The 22,460-nt window shown below is 41.0% G+C and overlaps 2 protein-coding genes across 2 annotated transcripts; both read left to right on the top strand.

The window, feature by feature from the left end:
- Positions 1–4,672: 4,672 nt before the first annotated feature.
- LOC142956284 (phospholipid hydroperoxide glutathione peroxidase-like) lies at positions 4,673–8,670 on the top strand. The gene is made up of 7 exons (XM_076097802.1): positions 4,673–4,820; positions 5,687–5,781; positions 5,965–6,109; positions 6,205–6,356; positions 7,635–7,659; positions 7,790–7,849; positions 8,110–8,670. The coding sequence occupies exons 1-7, from the start codon at positions 4,755–4,757 to the stop codon at positions 8,140–8,142; spliced, it is 576 nt and encodes a 191-aa protein (XP_075953917.1). The 5' UTR covers positions 4,673–4,754; the 3' UTR covers positions 8,143–8,670.
- Positions 8,671–9,496: 826 nt separating this feature from the next.
- On the top strand, positions 9,497–22,214 carry LOC142956756 (phosphatidylinositol 4-phosphate 5-kinase type-1 gamma-like). Its single transcript, XM_076098491.1, has 18 exons — positions 9,497–9,765; positions 12,534–12,562; positions 12,749–12,838; positions 12,997–13,127; positions 13,227–13,344; positions 14,624–14,776; positions 15,332–15,631; positions 15,896–16,104; positions 16,195–16,278; positions 17,388–17,436; positions 17,618–17,702; positions 17,867–18,040; positions 18,767–18,923; positions 19,047–19,115; positions 19,204–19,762; positions 20,498–20,572; positions 21,286–21,372; positions 21,521–22,214. The coding sequence occupies exons 1-18, from the start codon at positions 9,672–9,674 to the stop codon at positions 21,521–21,523; spliced, it is 2,466 nt and encodes an 821-aa protein (XP_075954606.1). The 5' UTR covers positions 9,497–9,671; the 3' UTR covers positions 21,524–22,214.
- Positions 22,215–22,460: the final 246 nt, after the last annotated feature.

The following is a 22,460-nucleotide window of genomic DNA, read 5'->3' as shown; positions in this document are numbered from 1 at the left end:
CTTGAACAAGATCCTGCCAATGATTTTTCTCATAGTACTTCAATTTATATTTGACCTCTTACTCAAGAGTCCCTGTCCCTGCTGCTCTCAACACCAGCTACTACTCACGATCATGTTAGATGGTTAATGAGCTGTGCCAGCTTTCCTGCAGACATCCAGCACTTTCAGTTACAGATGAAGAGTTCAGTTCTCTTTTCAGACCTCAAAATCTTTTGTCTGATGCTTATAGTAGTTTTTTTTCTTCTTTTTTACTGTGTTTGTGCCAACTCCAGGCATGCTGTGTCTGAATGCAGCACAGATTTATAAAGTTCTGCACTGACACAGAGACCTACCATCGTAACCAAGTAAATCCTGAGAAAGTATTTGAGGTTTTTGTCCTCGATAAACGAGGTCTTTCTCTAGCTACTGACCCGTCTGGTCCAATAATTACTCCGGGAAAAGTCCTGGCGGTTCTACAGTTTGTACATTTTCCACCCTGTTCGTTCACTGTGTAGATGGTAGATGTGTTACATCCACCACTTTCTCATTTCTGCAAGACTTCTATACATTCGGGTTATAATTGCAGTGTGATAGACTTATATACTTGCAGTCTTGTGAAAACCAGGCATCAGCAAAAACATCAACTTTTCATGAGCTGAGCGAAACAGCCCTGTTTGTAGCTTAACAATGTTTTTCAGACAATCCGATGGGTTTTTAAATGAATTATGTAGCTTAAGAAGTAATTTTCTCAACTCATGAAGGAATACTTAATCCTTCGGTTTAACTGAAAAATTGGAAATGACTAAAGCGAGGTAACTACACATCTAAACATTAGTTATGTAAGAGGGTGCGGTGATGATTTTAGATAAGTGTTTAGGAAACAACATCTTTGGAAATGTAATGTTTAAAGTTGTCTAACTAAGCTCAAATATAAAGTTTGATTTATTTAAGGCTCAAATGGTAACAAGCAGGTCAGGCAGCAGCTAAAACGTATTCGTCTTAATTTGATCTTGGGGATGGGTTTGAGGGATACGTTGTATGGGTGTAGGGATGTCGTGAGCTGCCAATTGCCTGTCAGCATAACACTGAGGCTTTGAACACACGGAGCGCCTGCCTGGTCTTACTCATGTTACTCAAGGAAGATAGAGGGATAAGAAGGGTGATCTGGACTATTGAGATGCAGTCATGGGAAACAGACTGCAGAATCTGTTGCCTTGCCAACCATGCCCCTCAGAGAGTGAGGGTTAAATGTAAAAGATTCTCTGCCAATGCAAATATAGGTTGCCATCTGTTTTCATTACACTCCTTTTGTTTCTTCAGCATGATCCTGATTTGATTTTGTTGTGTGAGTAATATGTAAACCATCCATATGCCTCTCAAGGTGCCGGGCTACGATAGCAGGCATAGGCTTCCTCATTTAGCACATCTGTTATAACCAACACTGCAGGTAAAATATAACATCTAAAATATAACATTGATTCTACGTCACTTTCAACAACTACAGTAAAAACCTGAACATTTAATTAAAATATTTAATAAAAATGTATCTGTATACAAGTGATCTGCACTTCGAATGAAGTGCTACTCTAACATAATCAACAGAACATAATCAGCAGAACGTAGAGTACGTCACAGAGCATATTGTCCTGCAATGAAACAATCTTATTTTACCTGCCAGTGGGCCAACCCAGGTGATGCCAATTTTAACTCTGCTTATAAAGAAAACTTTTGAGAAATTGCTGAAGTTTTGTGGTCAACTTAATTTCTGCCTCTGACTATTAATCTCCAGCGGAGCCGACAGAGAAATGGCGAAGGCTTAGAAGACAGCCAACTTGTTGCTTAGTAACAGTGAGAAATAACCCTAACTTTCCTTGAAGCATCCGATCTTATCTCCCATGGTGCGCATATCTCCATACGTGCGTGTATGTTGTGGGGTGTGTGTGTGTGTGTGTGTGTGTGTGTGTGGGGGGTCGAGGAGTCAGGTTTAGCAGAGGTTGTTCCTAGGCAACTGTTTTTTTTTCTTTTAATATGAAAGTTGTTCGGTTTTCTGTGTTTTCCATCTGTTCCTATTCATTAGAGCCCGCTTGTCCACAAATACAATTCCTCATCATTTAGGGCGGGTTAGCTGGCTCTCTGGTGTATGACCCAGCATAACTCTTTGATGAAAAAAAAGGAAAAACAATAAACAATAAAGCTGCTCTCTGCTGTTCGGAACAGGTCCCAACATCCATTGCAGCAGGATAAATGTTCAGTAATGTATCAGTAATACAGATGGTAATACAGATGTAACCATGTCCTGTATGCAGACTTTCATATCAACCATACTCTAACAAAATCATGAAAACTCTCAGCTTTTTTTTTTTTTGTCTAAATATATAATAATAGTTAGTACATTACAGGCATTTTTTTAGCAGTCGCTTTTATCAAAAGCGACTTACAATTTAAATTCTATCACATTTCTACACCGTAGGCACAGCTGCGGGAGCAATTTTGGGGTTAAGTGTCTCGCTCAAGGACACATCGACATGCCACAGTCGCCCAGTACATATATGTCCTAATTTTGATTTTCCTTACACATGCTTCTGGTGTGCATGAAGTGATGTTTGCATATTTATTAACAGCTGTTAAAGTGTTAAATAAATTGAGTCTGCACACACATTTAACATTATTTCAGGGTTTCACAATGTAGTAGAATCAAAAAGAGTTGATCTACACAGTTCATATGGGGTAAGTAAAATGAAATGAATTAAGTAAGATTTCAGTAGAGCAAAGTGGGAAAAAACATATGCACAACAACAATCTACGGTATTATTTATTATACATATGCTTTGACAGTGGAGGGAGGACAACTAATTACAGTGTGCACCTCTTACTCCTCCACAAAACACAAAACACACAACACACAAAACACACCCACACCGCATTGATTGTACGGATGTCTTTTACGATAGAACCCCTTTCATTTGAGTTTAATTGGCTGTACGTGAGATGTTTAATTAGGGGCTGTGAACTGGATGTGTCAGGAGGAAACCTGTGGCCATTTCTCTGTTTTGTCAAACCCCATTAAAAGCCTCTTTTATAAGTCCATGGACTTTATAGTTTCCTTGACATGATCTGATACTTTGCACTTTATAAATACATGAAAATGTTGTCAATAAACTTGCCTTACTGAAGTATGCCAACTGATAACCTGTTGGTTTTACACTTTTGAATGATTCCTTTGTGTGTTAGGTCCCATTCCAATATTCAGTTTCAGCAGGGAACACATTCAATTAAAGGAGCAAAATGCTGTTTCATAAGGACTTTAATTGTGGCACCATGTCTGACGTCACATCCCTGGAGTCTATTTCAAAGCAACGTCACAGGACAAGGCTGAGAAAGTAAATTAGTCATTGGCCTAATTTATGTGCAGTAAAAAGAAAAAAAGAAACTGTGAATTTGAATAAATTTGTGTATATACGAATAGCACATCCAAATCGCCAGACTTGTTTAACTTGGTATGGCTCTCATACAGACAAACTCCAGATCCATCATCCTCTTTTCAAAAATCAACTCTCTACATCATGCATCTTTCTAAAACCTCAATCTCTATCGCAAAATTACTTTAATGCTGTACACAAAGACGTCAATCTTTTCTATAGTTAGATAGTGCCCTCTGTTGGAAAAAGAATAAAACTACAGCTTTGATGATTTCAAACAGATGGGGATGGGGATACAGTAAAACTACAGTGAATTGATAGTTTCCTAACTTGGACACATCAGTACTTTACAGTATTTTCAACCTTTAGACAGAAATTAAGATGAATATAAAAAGTTAAAACCAAGCATCATTCTTGCATGTGTATTCCCGGTGAGTAACTTATTCTAAACTGTTTATGTACTGTATAAAGAAATGCACTGACCCACAAGGGTATGCAGCAACAAATGTTGACAGTACTCTTCCTGTATTTTTCATATATTTAATTTACCCAATTCCTGGTAGATAGAGAGAGTAAACACGTTCAATACGGTCTCACTGTGCGTCCCTTCCTTGAAGTTTCTCTTCCTCCACCAGGTCTGTTTAAGTCAGCCCTACACTCCCTTTCCTCTGGGCTCCAAATCTCAAGGATTTTTGGTGAGGGTTACCTTCAATATGAATACATTTCCCACATTATTCGATGTAAATATTTGTGTTTATTGGAAATAAAAACACGCAGTGTCACTTAAACCTTAAATCTTCATTGGCACACACTTTTATCTGCATGGTTTGTGAAGAGTATGATAGATCAGATGAGTCACATATGAGTGTGTACACGCCCGCTCTCTGTTGCTATCTAAAGTGTCCAAGGGAGCTGCCTCTTTATCTATTGCACGAACATGTTTAGGCAAAATATCATATTTCCCCAAGTAATTATATCACATGATTGCTCCCCAGTGAGTGGGTGAGCACGAACATCACACTCAGGCTGCTAGAAAGTCATTCTGTCAGTGTCCTCTCATTGTCCTGTTGCTTAAAACATCTTCTTTTTTTTAAAGAGAAAAAAGGGCATATATTTTCCTCAGGAGTTGAGGAGACCTTCAACAGAGCTAAAAGAGACAACTGTTGAACTGCAATCATTAGGACAGAAGCATGAATCGAAATTAAATATATTGTTGTTCTGTAACTTCTGGATGTGTAAATAAGCAACTGTTTGCGAACTAGTTAACCCCAAAAGCTGTCAACGTTGGCTGTCAATAAAAGTCAGTCAGTGGGCGTGGTTACATATCACGTGATAGGGGTTATCACTGTCGCTGCAATGTGGCTGTGCAGACCCATAGTGTTGTTAGGTCTGTTAGGGGGCAGAGGACTACAGAGAAGTATGGTAAGTGTGTAGAGCACGATAATATATGTCTATCTCTTAATGTGTGCCGCGGTAAAATAAATAAATCTATCTGCTTCTGCCTGTATGACGAACAACAACATGTAGGTCGGGTAAAGCGTTTCTATCTTTAAATGTGGTGTAACGGTCATATGCGTCCGATGGTGACCAAGCCACTGACACTAGCTTCGCGTTAAAGACAAAATCCCGAGGCGTAAAGCCTGCCTTTGGATGTCAGTTTAAGGCTCACGAACAGATGTAGCTAACGGTTTACCCCTCCAGCTGGTCTCAGTTCAACACAAATATCTCGTTGTTTTTTTTCAATTATGAAAGCGTGGCTGTTCTAGCTAGCTGGCCGTGCTGCAGCGTTAGCTCTGAAAACGGGAAGAGATAAAGATGCCGTTCAAGTTGCTCATAGTCCTCGTTAGTCTTCAAGTCAGTTGATTTAAATTAACATCAGATCAAGAGAAGCTCATTTTATGTGTTATCTTTTCATTTCCCACGTTTTAATGCAGAGATGTAAACGTAGCTATTGCCCTACGTCAGCTTTACGTTTTTAGAGTGCTGTCTTTCCTACTCTTGATTAAGATAGTCGTGCATGTAGGTTATTAACATGCAGGTTTTAATGTTAAACCTGTTAAACCTGTTGTATATGCCAATACAAGGGTGGGGACATTATTCACGACACTAAATTACTTGTCTTGGCTTGTTTCCTTGAAGTCTTCTTGTGTATTTCTCAGGCCTGAGCTTTTTGCCCTTTGGTTTTGCCTTCATGGACTTTAGCGCCGACAAACCTTTATCTTCCGCCGTCTTACTCAACCACACACTCTCACCTACATACCGTTCATTTTGTTCCCTTCTCTATGCAGTGTGCTCAGGCGATGGACTGGCAGAGTGCCAAGTCAATCTACGAGTTCAACGCCACTGACATTGATGGCAATGAGGTGTCTCTTGAGAAATACAGGTAAAACATGTATACATTATAGTTCCATGCATCCTTGTGGTATAATTAAAGGCTGTTATATTAAATCAAGAACAGCAGTATAGAGTGGAATATTTGTTTGCAGTTGCCATGTTTAGACTTCACAAATCCGCAGTCGTCTCCAGAATTGTTTTCCCAGTTTAACCTCTTGTTTTTCCCGACCAGAGGGAATGTGTGCATCATTGTAAATGTCGCCTCTAAATGAGGAAAGACCAAGGTAAACTACACTCAGCTAGCGAGAATGCACGCCTCCTACGCTGAGCAAGGTTTACGCATCATGGGCTTCCCATGCAACCAGTTTGGAGGACAGGTAACGAGGCTAAACTGATGACAACACAGATTTATATTCATAACTTTAAATTTCAAATGTTCTAACTTGACTCTTTTTGTTTTGGTGTGATCAAGGAGCCAGGGACTGATGCAGAGATTAAGGAATTTGCCAAAGGTTACAACGCTGAGTTTGACCTCTTCCATAAGATTGATGTGAATGGAGACACGGCTCACCCTCTGTGGAAGTGGATGAAGGCACAGCCCAAAGGCAAGGGACTCTTGGGAAAGTAAGTTTCTTCTATTTTTCTGTTCTCTTTAGTGTGACATGCATCCAACACTGAGAGGTGATTAGAATAACAGCTTAGACCCTGTTCATCATGAATGAGTTTGTTTTCAGCACATTATTGTTAATAATGACCATTATGTGTTAGTTCCCATTTGATGCGCTCCGTCAGTGTAACATATACAGTTGTGTGTGTGTGAGAAGTTACACTTCTGTGTTTAAAAAGTGTGCGCTGTGTGTCTATATTCATGTTATCCTGCTGCAAATGCAACACAGCTGAAGATACAAAGATTACAGCCTTGGTCTATAATTGATAGTTATGGCCATAATTCCTGTTATCATTTTCTCCTCAATTTCATCTCGGTGTGTGAGGACTTGCGTCACGTCTTTAGATTCTGTATTTTGTGTGTTTCCCTGTGAAACAGAATATCAGTGGTGTACAGTTACAAGGGGGATTTAAATACATTCCTTCACATTTGATCGAGGAAATATGGGCGGGCTTGGAATGTAGCTTGTAATGTAGCTACTAAAGGAAGTGTGTGTGTGTGTAGCACACTTTGTCAAAACGTTGATGGATGGATGGGTGTCATGACATTATTGGTTGGTACTACGTAAGCACACGGGTGATTTTAAATATTTATTTTTCACAATAATTTAGTGTTTCAATTTCTCCATTTGCCCTGAAATGGGAACACTGTCATACACGTCCTGTTCAGTTTCTATTACTTCATCGCACTACTTTCTTCCTCTTTCGTGTCTCACTTGCTTTGTGTGGGGTAAAGTTGAAGAGATGATTCTCTCATGGTCATCTGATTACAGCATTGAACTGTGAGCTAGTGTTGAAAAGGGCATTTAAATCAGTCCAGTACTTACATGCTACTATACCAAAACCAATTGTGTTGTAAATAAAGTCCCCTTAATAAGCTAAGTCTGAACAAACAGCATTCGTCGTCATCTCTTTTCGTCTTGATACCGTATGTCGGAAGTATAGAATATAAAACATTCACGCCATTTAGGCTTAAAAGGTGTTGTTTTTTTTGTGGCACAAACATCAACACACACACACACCTGCTTGGGGACTGAGCGAGAAGAAGTTCAATTCACCATATTTCGGTGAAAATATGAGTCGTATACTGAGCATACAGCGGTGACGGATCATGCGGCTGCAGGAGTAGCTTGTGAAGTTAATCTATAAACTGGTCACCATTGTAACCAACTTGAATTGAGGCTGTGCTCCATGAAACCACAGTTTGTAATGCAATATTTGTTTCCCTCTCTACAGTAGCATCAAATGGAACTTCACAAAGGTAATTTTCTAGTGGGCACTGTCCCTTTCTAAGAAGCATCTTCTGTCAAAATTTGCCTCAACTGCATGACAAATACAGTAAAAATATGATAAATAAAAAGCTAATATTGTAATGCCTTCTTCCTCAACAGTTTCTGATTAATAGAGAAGGACAAGTGGTGAAGAGGTACGGGCCAACGGATGATCCCAGCGTAAGTTGCATGCTGTGAATGCATCGACTTTCTCATGATGGTGGTGCTCACAATAGTTATACTTTCATTTAATTAGAGCTTTATTAATCTCAGCCTATTGGAGTTTATTCACACAGTTTGTTGCATTGTGCTTCAAAGTTTATGGATTATAAGGGTAGGGGAACTGGTAATTAATAATCCATATGTAATTCAGATTTATAGTGAACAGTATCTGTCCATGGTGCTGCAGTGGTAACATTTTGACTTATTTCTCTTTGCAGGTGGTGGAGAAGGACCTGCCTACGTACCTGTAATACTGTCTCCTATGTGTTTGTTTGACTCCTGACCTCTCCCATGGACTTAAGGGTATTGGTGTGTGTGTGTGTGTCTGGACCAGTGACGGCCTGTCTGTAAACCCAACATTGGGAAGGGCAGGCCTGATGATCCCCAGCGTGCAACTAACTCCCAGAACACACCGATGCCAGACCCATTAGACCATATGAGAGGACATTCATTAGTTATGCAAACTAGAGACTCCTCACATCTTACTGCAGACTCAGCCATTCCTCTTTCCACTACAAATACCATGTAGTCCTTTCTTAATGTTAAGTGACACGTTTGTTCATGTGTCAATGTCCATTTAATGTAAGGACATAAGATGCCATATATTTATTAGATTTCTGAAAAGCTACTGATAATATTATTTGCACTTAACTTATCGAAGGTTCCATTATTGTATCTGTAGGTCATGACTTGTCATGTGATGAAATTGGAAAATAAATGCTGTCCAGGACATTAACTTGTCAATTTACATGCACCTATTAAAATCATGAATTTGCTCACCTGCTGGCTTCAAGAATGGTTACTTAATAAGTGTGTGTGGGGGAAACAATTTGTTTAGATAGTTTAAAGCGAATGCAAAATGTAAACCAGGTTTTAATTAGTGTTGGTAGTAATGCTTCCTCTTGTTTCCGTCCTTAGTAAAGCTTTATTGTGCCAAATACAAGTAAATCGCCTCATTGCATTTTTTTGGGTTGACATGTAGAATTGTCTAAATACACAATTTTTTATATAATGTACAGTCCTACGACTTTATTTTATGGGTCTGTTATACAAGTATCTTACTAAATTCCCAGAAAGTTTCCTTGATATAACTGTAATTGTAGGGGAAACAGATATTTCCTCAAAATACCTGATGCATCAGAACAAAAGTAAATATTAATAAGTTATTCATGTATTATTGGAAACTCTGTATTTTCATGGTAAACTCGCCTGTTCACAAATTTCAACTTTTTCTTATGTGTGCACTGAAAAAAAATGGTTATGCTAGTAATTAATAGGATTCAATTAATAGGAAGTTTACCAAAACAACTTGACAAAAGCATCTCATAAACTTTGCAGTGAGTATTTTATTGTCAACCCCCCCCCCCCCCCATATATTCTAATTTTTTTGGAGAATAAGATTCCCTGCTGGTGGTCGTCTCCATTAAAAGCAGAGCCTTATTAAATGTACCTACAATTGAAAATGTCAACATTTTCTTCCCTCCTTCCGGAGGGGATCTTGTAGCCAACTAACGTTACTATTGTCGGTTTTGGGAAGATGATGCTGTAGCGGCTCACGCATCAGCCGTTGCGTGAGAACGTTGACGCTCAGTAGCGGCAGCGATGATCAGCATCGCTGGCTCCCCTGCGTTTACCACAATACTCGGCGACATGCATCGTGGAAAATTATGTAATTGTAGCAGTGAACACTGAAGAGGGTGAAATGACAGGATTTCTGCATTGTTTCGAAGCCTCATCTTGCACTCACTGAGGAAGGATATCGTCGGGAACAGTCCGGGAGATGGACGGGAGGACTGCGGAAACCGGGGATGACGGGAGGACGAGCGAGGAAGCTGCCGCCAGCCTCTGTCTGCAGCTCGACCTGGGGGACACCGGTTCGTATGTCTCTCATTTAGCGTCCTTGTCGGTCAAATAGCCCCGTCATTTTGGTGGTCCACCGACCGGCGAGAGCAGGTGCACTGGTGGTAGAAGTTGGGCATAGGTGGGCAGCATCCTGTCAATGAATCACATCTGATAATAGATTTGTCACTGTTTCACTGTACAGAGAATAAATATTTTTTTTTTTGCCACGGAAGCAGATCCAGAAAAAATTGTCCCTAGAGGAACATAAGATGTGGAAATGAATAATAAATTGCTTGGTTAGATAACGGTGTCAAGATTCAAGTCGCCGCTGCTCTGTTGTGAACGGCCCATGGTGTCAGTGGCTCACTGCAGGCTGGCACACACACAAGGTGCACATTATGGATGTGTACACTACACATGGTGCCATCAGACCTCGAGACCAGCTGCTGGATAAATGTTAGATCGTACCTGAATGAGTGTGGAGCTATTTATAAACACACATAGTAGTCATTCGTGTGTGGCATCACCAGTAGCTATATACCTTTTGTATGACATCGGCACACAGTGTCTCTTCTCCTCACCCTCTTGTCTGTCTTCATAATTCATTCCACATCCCTTGCCTCCTCTTCCTAGCTAAATCTGAAGGGTGCTTTACATAATCTGATATGGAGTTATAACATAAACCACGCACTAATCCCTTGTGGGTATCAATTTACAGCATCGCTGTGGATGTCATGGCTGAAAATACGACACAACATTGCATGACAGGTTTATGATATTTCTGTGCAAATGTTGATGAAGGAAAGCAGACGTGATCCTGATCAGTTTATCAGGTCCAACATGTTGTCTTTGCATGTCCATGCATGTGTGCGCAGTTGCGTTGGATGTTTGTGCACGCATGATTAATATTAAATCCACCAGTTTATACTTGTGTGCAGAGAGCCTCGAGGCAGGAATCTACTCCTGTGTATAGTGTCACATTAATGTCACAGCAACAGGCCACCGCGTTCTCAGTTGATAAGAGAGATCGATTCCTCTTTATGACACACACACACACACACACACACATAGTGTTTCATTGCAAAAACATCTAAATGAGCTTTCAGTGAATGCAGTTTAACACTAACATGTCCATAACAAGCCATCTTACAGGTAGCCTGTTTTGCACATAGTCATCAGAAATGCTGCAGTGTGCTTGTCCTGTTGTTTTGCATGCAGCTCAGTGGCACATTATTCTGGCCTGACCCTAATCCCACAGAGACTCTTTGTGTGTGTGTGTGCGCCTGCCCCAGGATACTCCTTCTCATTGTTCTGCCTGACAGGCTTTGATGCAATGTTAATCTGCAGGTTACAGGTGTGGCCAGCTGCTCCTGTGTTGTCACGGCGTGACGGGGGCCACAGGAAACAAGACAATGAATGAAGTTATGGGGACACACTTAGTTTTGTTTGTGCAGTTGCATGAATTTGTTATTTTTGTCCAGTCCAATTTGTATACCCTTTTCTTAAGTTTGTTAAGAAACAACTACTGAAATTTAGAACATACATTCATGGTGCCCAGGGGATGAATTCTGATGACGTTGGTGATCACCTAACTTTTATACATTTTATAAAATCTGTTGCATGTTAGTTTGGATTTTTAAGAATTCACGTTTTATGATTCTTTCATTTTGTTTGCACGTACTGACCTAAAACAACAATTCATTATGTTATGTATGACACTACTATTGTGCTCTGCCGTGCTTTAGTGATGGCAAACTCTGCTACAGTGGGTGCTGTACTTTAACATGGCTTAAAGATTCATTATCCGGGCTCTGTCAGCTGCACTTCCTTAATCTTCAACCTCACATGACCTGCAATTTAGCTCGATGCTGTAAACCATTTAGTTTGTATTTGAAGTACTATGAACTGTCTCTTTTCCCATTCACTTCCTTCCTTCCTGCTCTCTCTGCTGCGTCTTTCATACACAGTCACATTACATACATACAGGGAACCAGTCTCGTCCTTCATGTAAGTGGGAAAGAGTCTTCCTAATCCTCATGTGTGATTGGCCGACAATGTGATCTGGAGATTTTAGCCAATGACAGAACTCAGATTAGGGAGGAAGTCAATCCAATAGAGATTGTACCTTCTCACTGATCCATGGATAGAAAACACTGGCCGCTCTCTGCCGTGGTGGTTTTGGGTTTGCCAGGAATTTTGCTGCATGTCTTTCTGGATTAGAAAACAATTGGTTACCTGTTGGCACTGAACTCCTCTGCTGGTGAGTTGACCGCCAACTGATTTGGAACAAGGTTAATTAAGTTCAATTTGATTGAAAAGTTGCCAAATTCTCTTTTAGCTGTATCCGGTGCAATAAATGTATTGTGCATTTCTCTTTTTAAATAAACAATATAACAAAACGAGTAGCCTGAGCTGAGGGATGTGGATCTGGTTGTTAATAAAATAATCCCACCAAGCTTGTTCCTTTTGCTATGGAATATTATATGTTGAAAATGTCCACTTTTCTGTGCACTTGAAGGTATTTACTACAGCTCCTGTTAGTCCTGATGCTGGAGGGTAATCCCCCTGAAAAAAGTGACATAAATAAAAACAACGTATGCCCTAATGTTGAGTTTATTGTGCTCTATGTCATGTACTCCTTATGATGCCCTAAATCTATTTGGATAACAATCATAAAACCCAGTGGAGTCTGATGCCAAAGTGAATTATTATTTGCTTAATCAGGCAAAATATTTTGCACTGATGTGGACATTTCTCAAACTATGTCTCCTGCTCATTCTGTCTCTGTCTCTGTCCACAGATTCAGCCAAGAAGGCGCAGATAACAGAGGTGAGAGGCTACTTCACGCTACACACCCGTCTGTCTCGCCTGTCTCTGTTGCTTTCTTCTCTTTCCCTTCTGTCATCTGCATTGGTTTGCTGCATTGTTCAATCCTTCACCTGTGATTGTGCACAATAAATGCGGAACCTATAACACGTACACATTTGCATTCCTCTTTTCTCTCCTTTGTAACAGATGCCGTCCCCATTCGGAGTCGGCCTTGCCAATGAGAAAAAGATTGGCCATAGGAGGGTAGATGCCTCTGGAGAGACAACATATAAGAAGGTCGCCCCTCCTCTTCATCTGTCTCCTTGTTTTTCTTGATCTTTGGCCTTAAATACTTTTTGTTGGTTCGCTTGGCGTCACGATTTCATCAACTACGTTCCACCCACACCTGAAGGCAACACTACTCTGTTATTCTTTTCTCTGTTCTCTGCCTCCAGACTACCTCCTCTGCCTTGCAAGGGTCCATCCAGCTGGGTATTGGATACACTGTAGGCAACCTCAGCTCCAAGCCCGAGAGAGATGTGTTGATGCAGGACTTTTACGTGGTGGAAAGCATCTTCTTCCCCGGGTGCGTTTGTATGAGCGTGTGTTTATGTGAGGGCGAGTGTGTGGCAAGTATCTAATAAACCTTTAATTCGTCCTGTCTGCCCCATTTTGCTCCATACAGTGAAGGCAGTAACCTCACTCCAGCCCACCACTACCCAGACTTTAGGTTTAAGACCTACGCCCCTGTGGCCTTCCGCTACTTCCGAGAGCTGTTTGGGATCCGACCAGATGACTACCTGGTGAGATATTTTTTTTTTCTGATGACTGATGCTGCATTGTCCGTATTTTAATGTCTTAATGAGCTGTGTAACTGAAATGTTTTCTGTTATAAAGAGCATCAGCAGTGAAGTTAATATTTACACGTCATACAGAATTATTTGCCTTCCCAATGGTTCTATTATTGAACTGGTCCACTGGCCAGTTCGTGATATTAGATAGTTGGAATAGAGCCATACCGACGCAGTGTAGGTGGGTATTATATAATTCCAACAGTAATTTCTATTACAATGTCCTTGTCTATGAACACAAAAAGAAAGATCTAATAATATTTCATATTTTCTGTTGTGCATTGCATGTTTATTGGAATAAAATACACACACTCACTTATTTTGCATGCAAGAGTGCACACATTCAGTATTTACACACACATTAGCTGCACGTTACCTGTGCCAGAGGGAGATTAGCAGATTAAAGCTTTCTTTTTTTTAAACAAAAAGTAGCAGCAGCAGACAGAGTAGTTTGTGTTTGCATGTGTTGCTGGTGGAGTACCAGTATAATTGCATGGATTTGACTAAGTCTCAGAAAGTGAAATTGCTTTGTTAAATTAACTATAAGCAATGGACACTTTCTCTTACTTCTCAACTCAAGTCTCCAGATTCTCACCAGCTTCTTTAGAACTGGGTTGATTATTATTGCTTCAGTTTTAACACAATTCTTGCTAGTGCAATGCTATGCAGCATGAGCAAGAAGTGGGTGAAAGTAACATTTCCACAGTTAAATGAGTAACTCCACTGTAGATACTAATACTGCAGTAAGGTGTGAAAAGTCATAATGTACAGTTAACACTCCTAGATGTGTAATTGTTTGCACTCACACCCATCACGCCTTTTTGTACTTTAGACACTTGCCCTGTGAAACAAAGTTCCTTTTTTGCTGCAGTTGAGCAATGCCATGTGAGTGGGTGGATGTATTAGTCTTTTGGTTTGACTATTTGGAAGCTCTATTGGATCCAACATTAACAGTGCTACGCAGCCCTGCAGTACGCATGAAGTGTTAAAGCGAGGATGAAATTACAAACTCTCATTAATCAAACATCTGACATGAAATTACATTTTCAAAGACCTTTACCAAAAGGACAACGGTTCCTTTAAAACAGGCAGCGTAAGCTTAGAAATTGATAAAGTCTGCTTTTATGACAGTTGTGTGTAGAGACACTTTCTTTCAGAGAGTGGGGTAGTGTCCGTGTCTCCACGGGTAGTGATTTAAATCTCTCTTCCTCTGTGTCTGTGCTCTTCTTAGTATTCTATATGTAATGAGCCACTGATCGAGCTGACAAACCCAGGAGCTAGTGGCTCCATATTCTATGTGACCCGCGATGACGAGTTCATCATCAAAACTGTTCAGCACAAAGAGGCAGAGTTTCTTCAGAAACTCCTTCCGGGGTACTATATGGTAAGTCAAGCCGAGCCCCTCCCTCATCAGAATCAATTCAGTCGCCGTTTCCAAATTGTTTCCCATTTTCAACATGCGTGTTATAATGATATATTACATACTGTGTGTGTACAATTCAACATGTAGTATAGACACATTTGTGTGCTAAACAGAGTGTGTAATAGTGTGTCTATGCTGAGATTTTGGTGTGTGGGCTGTTTGTGTACATGTGGAAATGCTTAAGAGCTACGCAGCAACTGAAACTTCTAGTCTTATCTTAATCCTCTTTATCCTACCCCCTGTTGTTGTCCCCGGTCAGCAGTGACGCCAGCAGATGACTTTGTAATAGATATAAGGGCAGAGGTTGTACCTGACCGAGACCTGGGCTAAGTACTCCTTAATAGGTTAAGCATGCAACCAGTGGACACACACAAGAGTTGGCTGAGGCTTGTGGAAGGATCACGCTGTCCTCCAGGTGCATGGTCCTGAGGCTGCAACACAAGAAACTAAATGCCTTATTAATTTAATTCTCCCTGTCTCTTCCCCTATGTCTGCTGCATGAACCCACGTCTCCAGAACTTGAACCAGAACCCCCGTACTTTGCTGCCAAAGTTTTTTGGCCTCTACTGCGTCCAGTGCGGGGGCAAGAACATCAGAGTTGTTGTGATGAACAATATTTTACCACGCTCTGTACGCATGCACCTCAAGTTTGATCTAAAGGGCTCCACATACAAGAGGCGAGCGTCCAAGAAGGAAAGAGAAAAGTCCAAACCCACTTTTAAAGACCTGGACTTTCTGAATGACGTTCCTGAAGGCCTCACTCTGGACCAGGACACACACAGCGCTCTAGTCAAAACTCTGCAGAGAGACTGTCTGGTGAGAAAAGAAGAGCGGGAGATTGATGAGTAGTACTTTGTAAAAGTAGATTAACACTGGGCATTTTATTTTAACCAAGCAGCACAGCGAACTACACATTAACTATTTAACTGTTTGCTCAGTAGTTGAAGAATAGATGAAGAGAGGGGAGAGAAAGTACATTTTGTATTACTATGCATGGGTTAAAAAAAAATGTAAGTAACATTTGAAGCTTGAAAAATATAATATGTAATTTTGGAATATCATGTGTATGTTTCATGTCAGGTTCTGGAAAGTTTTAAGATTATGGACTACAGTTTGCTGCTGGGGGTCCACAACAAAACACAAGCCGAGCGAGAGCACCAGTCTCAGGGTTCACCTCCAGGAGGTGGGGACGAAAAGAGGCGTGCAGCTCAGAAAGCCTTGTATTCCACTGCCATGGAGTCTATACAGGGAGGCTCCACATGCAGGGACACACTGGACCACGACGACACGTTAGTCACCATTTATAATCTTTGACCTGTTTGCCCTTATCATCACATTACATTTACAAACGGTGTTAATGTTCTCCTATCTGCCTGTAGTATGGGTGGTATTCCAGCGGTGGGTAGTAAAGGAGAGCGTCTCCTGCTCTTCATTGGAATCATTGACATCCTGCAGTCCTACAGGTAGGCATGAAAACAAAAAAACATCAGAAGTTAAAGGTGCCATGTAAATATATGCAGGGGTGGGAGTAGTTGCTTTGTTTGTACACGCATTACGCTTTACTTTCTATTGCAAGATAGTTTCCAACTGGGAATAATTCCTGTGAACGCCCCTGCAGGTCGGAACAACAATTTAAAAACAGCTGACGTGTTGTTTACACATCTTCTTTGTAGTGTCTATGTTGTTACCGCATTATGACTTAAAGCTCAAAGCCACACTGAAGTCTACATGAATTGTTTCTAATGTCACATGCGTGATATTTACAAGGTTGTTTAAAAACTCAGAACTGAAAAGTGATGCTTCTTTTCCAGCATAAAGAAAGCTTTCAGAGTTTCCCACAGTGTCAGATGTCTTCACCCTGAACCTCTACTGCCTCCTCAGTCTGATGTACTGTGTACGGTTGCTCTCGTAATCAGTCCGCCCTTCATCGGGTTTTTCAGGACACCTTAAAATGAGGATTGTTCTCTGGCTTCAAAGTCAGGAAATGATTAGTTTTAGACAGTAATCCAGGCATTATGTGTCTGCAAGGAATATTAAAAGATGGAGTGAGATCATAAGGGAAAAACCAATCCCAGACTTGTCAGACTGTTCTTTAATCTAATACTAATGGAGGAGACACATAACAGCTAGTAAAGTGGTAATCCCTAAGATTTCAGTCTTGGTTGATTTAGAATTGTTATTTGATTGAAAACAAAGAATTGTGCTTTGAGTTTAGCAGTCTAGAGTCTTTGGCTGCATACAAAACTCCATACCAACAAATGTTGCGCAAAGGAGGGAATGTCGCCACAGACACCTAGTTCGTAATACTACAAATATATAAATATTGCAATACTTTCATCAGTGGCTCAATCACCATTGTGTTACCTCGTGCAGCAAAATACAATTACTTACTTTAAGTGTTGACGTAAGAAATGTGTGTGGTGCCTAGCATAAAACCCAGTCTTTTAAAACAGATCTTTTTAATGCACACATCGTGAGTGGGGCTGTAGCCTCTGATTCAGAGCTGCCAGGTATAACCACAGTAAGTCACGGACTGAGTTTAACTAAATAATTCAATTGTCTTGTCTGACAGAATGATCAAGAAACTGGAGCACTCTTGGAAGTCCCTCATCCATGACGGGGTGTGTAGCTTTCACATAACTCTTACTGTAATGTAATAGTCTGTATCCAAGCAAGACAAACCTCACCAAATGGTATTTCTTTACCTTATTTTGTCACTGTGTCTTTTATGTAATACGTTTAGCACATTGATGGCATTATGTATGAATAATTAAAACTAAGTCTTTTTTTATTGCCCCACAGGACACAGTGTCAGTTCACAGACCTAGTTTCTATGCTGAGAGGTTCTACAAATTCTGTAACACCATCGTCTTCAAGAAGAGCAGCTGTGAGTTTACAAATGTGCAGGAGCCATAGACTCCTGTAGTGGGTTATGTTTGATGACAACAATGCCAATAAGGCATACATATTTAGTTTTCCTCTGTATTAATTACAGGAATGCTTTACTTTTTGGAATGAGAGCAAATTGTAAACGATCCCTTGCTTTTACAGCATTGCGGTCGTCTCCATCTAAGAGAGGACGAGGGGCTCTCTCCATGTCCAAGTCCAGTGCAGGAACGGGTTCGAGTGAGAAGCGTCCCTCCCTGAGTGATGAGAGGCAGGAAAACCTGGACAACTTGGAGAACCTACGAGGAGATCGCAGCTTCCCCATGCTGGAGGACAATGGTAGTTAGCTTCTAGTCAACTTTTACTTGTCTAGGATAATAAACAGACACGGTAAACACAGGGTTCATTAAAGGATGCTTACCAAACATCTAAACCCAGTATCAGATTGACAGCCCTCTGCCCTCATCAAAGCTAGTGAGGAAAAGCACTGTATAAAATAAACAGTGAACGTGTGAGTGCCGGTTTTCCCTTGTTACGTTGTGTCTTTCTGAACTTGGCACAAAAAAGCTTTCAGTTGTCTGCCTCTGAGCTCCATTTCCTCTTTAAATTAAATCAGGCGAGCCTTTAATGATCCCTGTGGAGAAATGCAGGTGCAGCAGCAGTGTAGTAACAACAGAATCAAAGTAAAGGTCAAACCCTTAACAAATCAAGACTAGATATGTGTTGATAGATTCTATAGAAAAGTGAAATGTTAGGTGTCGGAGCATGCATTATTTGCTGCCCACATCAACACTCCTAAAGGAGGTAAGAAATGAACAGAATGTGACCATGTGAATACAGCTCATGCAAGCAATCCACAGCCTTGTAAATGTCCGACTGAATATAAAAGTCCTGGTCACATGTACGGCTTTGAGTGCAGTATACAATTAGATGGCAGTGCACTTCAATGAAGGTTTAAAGGACTTTGTGGTACAAGCACACATACAATCAATTCAGTTCATTCATTTCATAGTATATTTTCCTTTCTCATATTTAATGATCATCTTGGTTGATTATGCCTCTCAGGGAGAGAGCCACCCTGCACTCCTCCTTCCTTTGAAGATGCCACCACAGCTTCTATAGCCACCACTCTCTCCTCTAACAACTCCTTACCCACAACCCCCTTCGATACGCCAGAGCACCCACGCTACCGGAGACAAATGCTTTCCCCAAGTGTGGCCAGGTGAGAATAATCGTATGAATATGCAATGATGCATCTATAATGACGATATTTTGTGGGGGGAAAAAGTACTGTGTGCGCTGTCCCTGCTGATTTCACACCCTTTATTGTCATGTGTACTTTCAGGGTACAGAGAGAGGTAGTTGAGATTCATGGGGAGAAGCAGGACACAATTACAGTGGAGGTGGAGCTCAGGTACACGTGCATAAAACAATACCACAGTACAACGTTCATAGCAGCCTGTGTAACAGTATTTTAACATTGCTCTTTCTGTTTCGTACAGTAAAATCCCAAAGAGCACTGAGCTCACACAGATGACAGAGATGACCTCTCCCAGCCATCTGTCACCTGATCACCAGCTCCATGCCACTGCCTCATCCACCCCTCCTCCCTCTCTTAGTCCAGCCTCAGCATATTCCTCCTCCACCCTTCCTTCTTCCTTTGTGTCTTCCTCCTCCGCCGCTCCACCAGCTAGCCAGTCGTCCTCCACACTTGCTTCATCCATCTGTCCATCCACCAAACCACTCACCTCTCCCGCCGCTGCTCAGTCATCCACTCTTTCTTCTCCAATCTCTCATTCAGCTGCCCAATCCAAACGTCTCACTTCGGCTCCAAACACCTCCACCCTCCCACCTGGCTCAGCGTTTTCTCCCATCTGCCCTGCGTCTTCTCACTCCTCCACCCAGAGCCCCTCTCACCATCTCCCCTCGACCCCTCCCTCCTCCCACCCTCCAAGCCCCCAGGTGCCTCAGCAGGCGCTGCAAACACCGTGCAATCAGCTGTCTGTGTCCAGCAGCCACAACTCTTTGGATGGAGAGGTGCAGGTGTCTGACATCTACTTTGTAAGTCCCCATTAGCTAATGTCAGTGCTTTGTGTTTTTTAATTTTTTCAGATGATATTTTAAAAAAAGTGTCAAGTAGTAAAACAAAAAAGAATGAACTGAAAGTTGCATTTTTACTTATGACACTGGTCAGTAAATTGGAGAAAGCTCTCTTTGGTTTGGTTTTGTTGACAGTCCTCTTCCCAGAGAGTAAAGGTAATTTCCCTTCTCCTGTTTTTCTTTGATCTACTGGGTCTCTCGCAGTGGCTCAGTCAGGACAGCGTGATAGAGTTATGATGGTGAGGGGGGGAGGAAGGGAGGGTGTGTGTGTTGCAGCGTGCACGTACTATGGGGCTGCTCTTGCTGTCCAAAACGCTTTTATCCAAAGCACGAGGCTGCCACTGGTCATAGTTCATGCTTTTGAATACAACTCTATAGGTTTGTCTTTCCTGCACAGCATGATGTTTTTAGATCTATATTCTGCATCCATGCATCATGTCAGTGTCATGCTCAGCCCTCCATAATCCTCTCTCTCTGTTTAAATGTGTTTTACATCATAGCATTCATTCTCCATTTTCCACTTTCTTTTCTCTCTCTCTCTCCTCGATCATAACTGCTTCTCTCTTCTCACATCTTTGCTCATAGTTCTCCTCCTCTGTCTAACAATTCATTCATTTTTCTTCATTCTTCCTGTGCACACACACTATATGCATTTGTGTGTTCATTTTCATGTGTGTGTGTCCATCCATCCATCAGTATGCAGATGGCAGATACTGGGTGTACTCCCCTGTTCTTGGCCGTCGTAAGCTAAACTCTAGCTTGAGTTATAATGTAAGTCACCACCAAAGTAGTTAGAGTCATTTGTTCCACGCACCATGGCATTGCTCCATAGCATAACTTTATTTAGTGTCAAAGATTGCAAAAAAAGACATTGCATATTAATAACTCCAGCTTCTGAAGGGCCATTACATGCATTTCAATGGAGCATGCATCGTTTTGCAACAGCAATTTAATTATTTGAGGAACTTTGACCTGCAGTTACTTAACTGTAGCTAGCTTGTATTGGCTTTGTGCTTTAAGCTGAATTCTTTTTTACATTTTAAAGCCCCTGAAAACATGGTTTCAATTATTGATATATTAATTTAACTTCTTATGTGTAATAACCAAAACCGTTCTGACTTTGACAGAAAGTTGTGTGTCTATCGAGGATCCCATCTGTCATGATAAGACACTGATTGGGAAAATGTGATTTTGGGGTCTTTGAAGTAAACCAGAATATCCAGATTATATCATCCCTTAACTGAGACCCTGTAGATTTTACTTAGCAAATTGTCTTTTTAAACAGTAATCATGAGCTGACCGTGAGCACTCTGTGTGCATCTTGGTGCCCCCAAAATGCTAAATTGTACCGGGCTGCTCTAAACCATTCAGTGAGTGGGGAATATCTTTATTGATTATTCTGTCCCCTGCTCTCCTCTCATTCCTCTCCTCTTGTCTCCTCTCTTCTTCTGCTGCTGCCCTCTGCTGCCTGTGTTCCATAACAGCAGACTCAGGAGGACCGGGGCTGGGTGTACTCTCCTCTGCACTACAGCTCGGAGTCCAGAAGGGGCTCAGACGGGGAGAGTGAGACAGTAGGTGTACAGGCCATTAATTATTCATCGTCAACTCACAGAACAGAAATGAAGTGAATTAACTGTATTTTTTGCTGTTCTCCTCTCAGCATTCCTCCTACTCATTCTCTTTTTCTCTCCCTCTTTACTTGTCTCTCTGCTCTCTCAGTAACTCACAGTGGAGACAGCAGTGGTGGGTGGAGCCAGAGGCTGTCCCCATATACAGAAGCTGTGAGGTTCTAATAACAAAGCCACCAGGACACTATGAGAATTAATGCTATAGTTGCCCAGGCTGCATGTGGGAGCTTGCTTTGCCAACAGAGACTAAAGGAATTAAGTAAACAACAATACAATCATGCATACATTCAAACAAACATACATACATAAAATGTTGTGAAAAAAAAATCAACTGCTGGACAATCTGACTGATATCAAGCAGAGAAATAAAGTTGAATCACATGGTAAAATGTGCTGATTGACACTGTGAATGGGGGCTGTTAAGACAGGTATTGTTGCAGCCCTGCTGCCTGCTGTGGAGGTTTCATGAGTCACGCTGCACTGTGCCAGCTTTGGCTATGCAATTTGGATATATGTATTATTGATTTCTCTTTTTGATTAACTACTTCAGAGTTTATTCATGCATTTATTTTTCACTAGGGGCATGTCAAAGCTGTATATCATTTTAGTTTAGCACTTTATCAATGGACATGTGGCTGAAATTGTATTTGTCTGGTTATTTTGTCATTAATTATTGTTTGAAACACTCAAACACAGTTCATGTGTTATGTGCTGTGTGTGCACAGTGTGTGTGGTGGTCCACTTAAGAATCTTCGATCTGACAATGAATGGTTGTGTTCAAAATGCCTTATTGACAAACTCATTTTCATAACTGTTTTTAATATTTTGGTCACTTCTAATTATTTGAAAATAACGAAAAAATATAAACATACAGAGTATTTTATTGTGGGTGAATACCAAATATTTGAAGAACAGTTACAAAATATATAGACCATGTATTCACACCTTTTCAGGATTTAGAACCAAAAGATCAACCGCAAATAAAGGGAAAAAAAATCTAAACTTTTGTAAATGATAGATAAACTGTGTGT

The sequence above is a fragment of the Anarhichas minor genome, unplaced genomic scaffold (assembly GCF_050575085.1).
Source record: "Anarhichas minor isolate MPS153535 unplaced genomic scaffold, ASM5057508v1 ptg000024l, whole genome shotgun sequence".
NCBI classification, from domain to species: domain Eukaryota; kingdom Metazoa; phylum Chordata; class Actinopteri; order Perciformes; family Anarhichadidae; genus Anarhichas; species Anarhichas minor.
The sequence above is the reverse complement of the archived record's forward strand: the minus strand, read 5'-3'. Positions and strand labels throughout refer to the sequence as shown.

Excerpts from the sequence above, each read along its gene's own strand:
- LOC142956756 (XM_076098491.1), top strand. The coding sequence starts at position 9,672 with ATGGACGGGAGGACTGCGGAAACCGGGGATGACGGGAGGACGAGCGAG. Across the intron at positions 12,563-12,748 it reads AGAAGGCGCAGATAACAGAG|ATGCCGTCCCCATTCGGAGT; the intron begins GTGAGAGGCTAC and ends CCTTTGTAACAG. Across the intron at positions 16,105-16,194 it reads ACACTGGACCACGACGACAC|TATGGGTGGTATTCCAGCGG; the intron begins GTTAGTCACCAT and ends ATCTGCCTGTAG.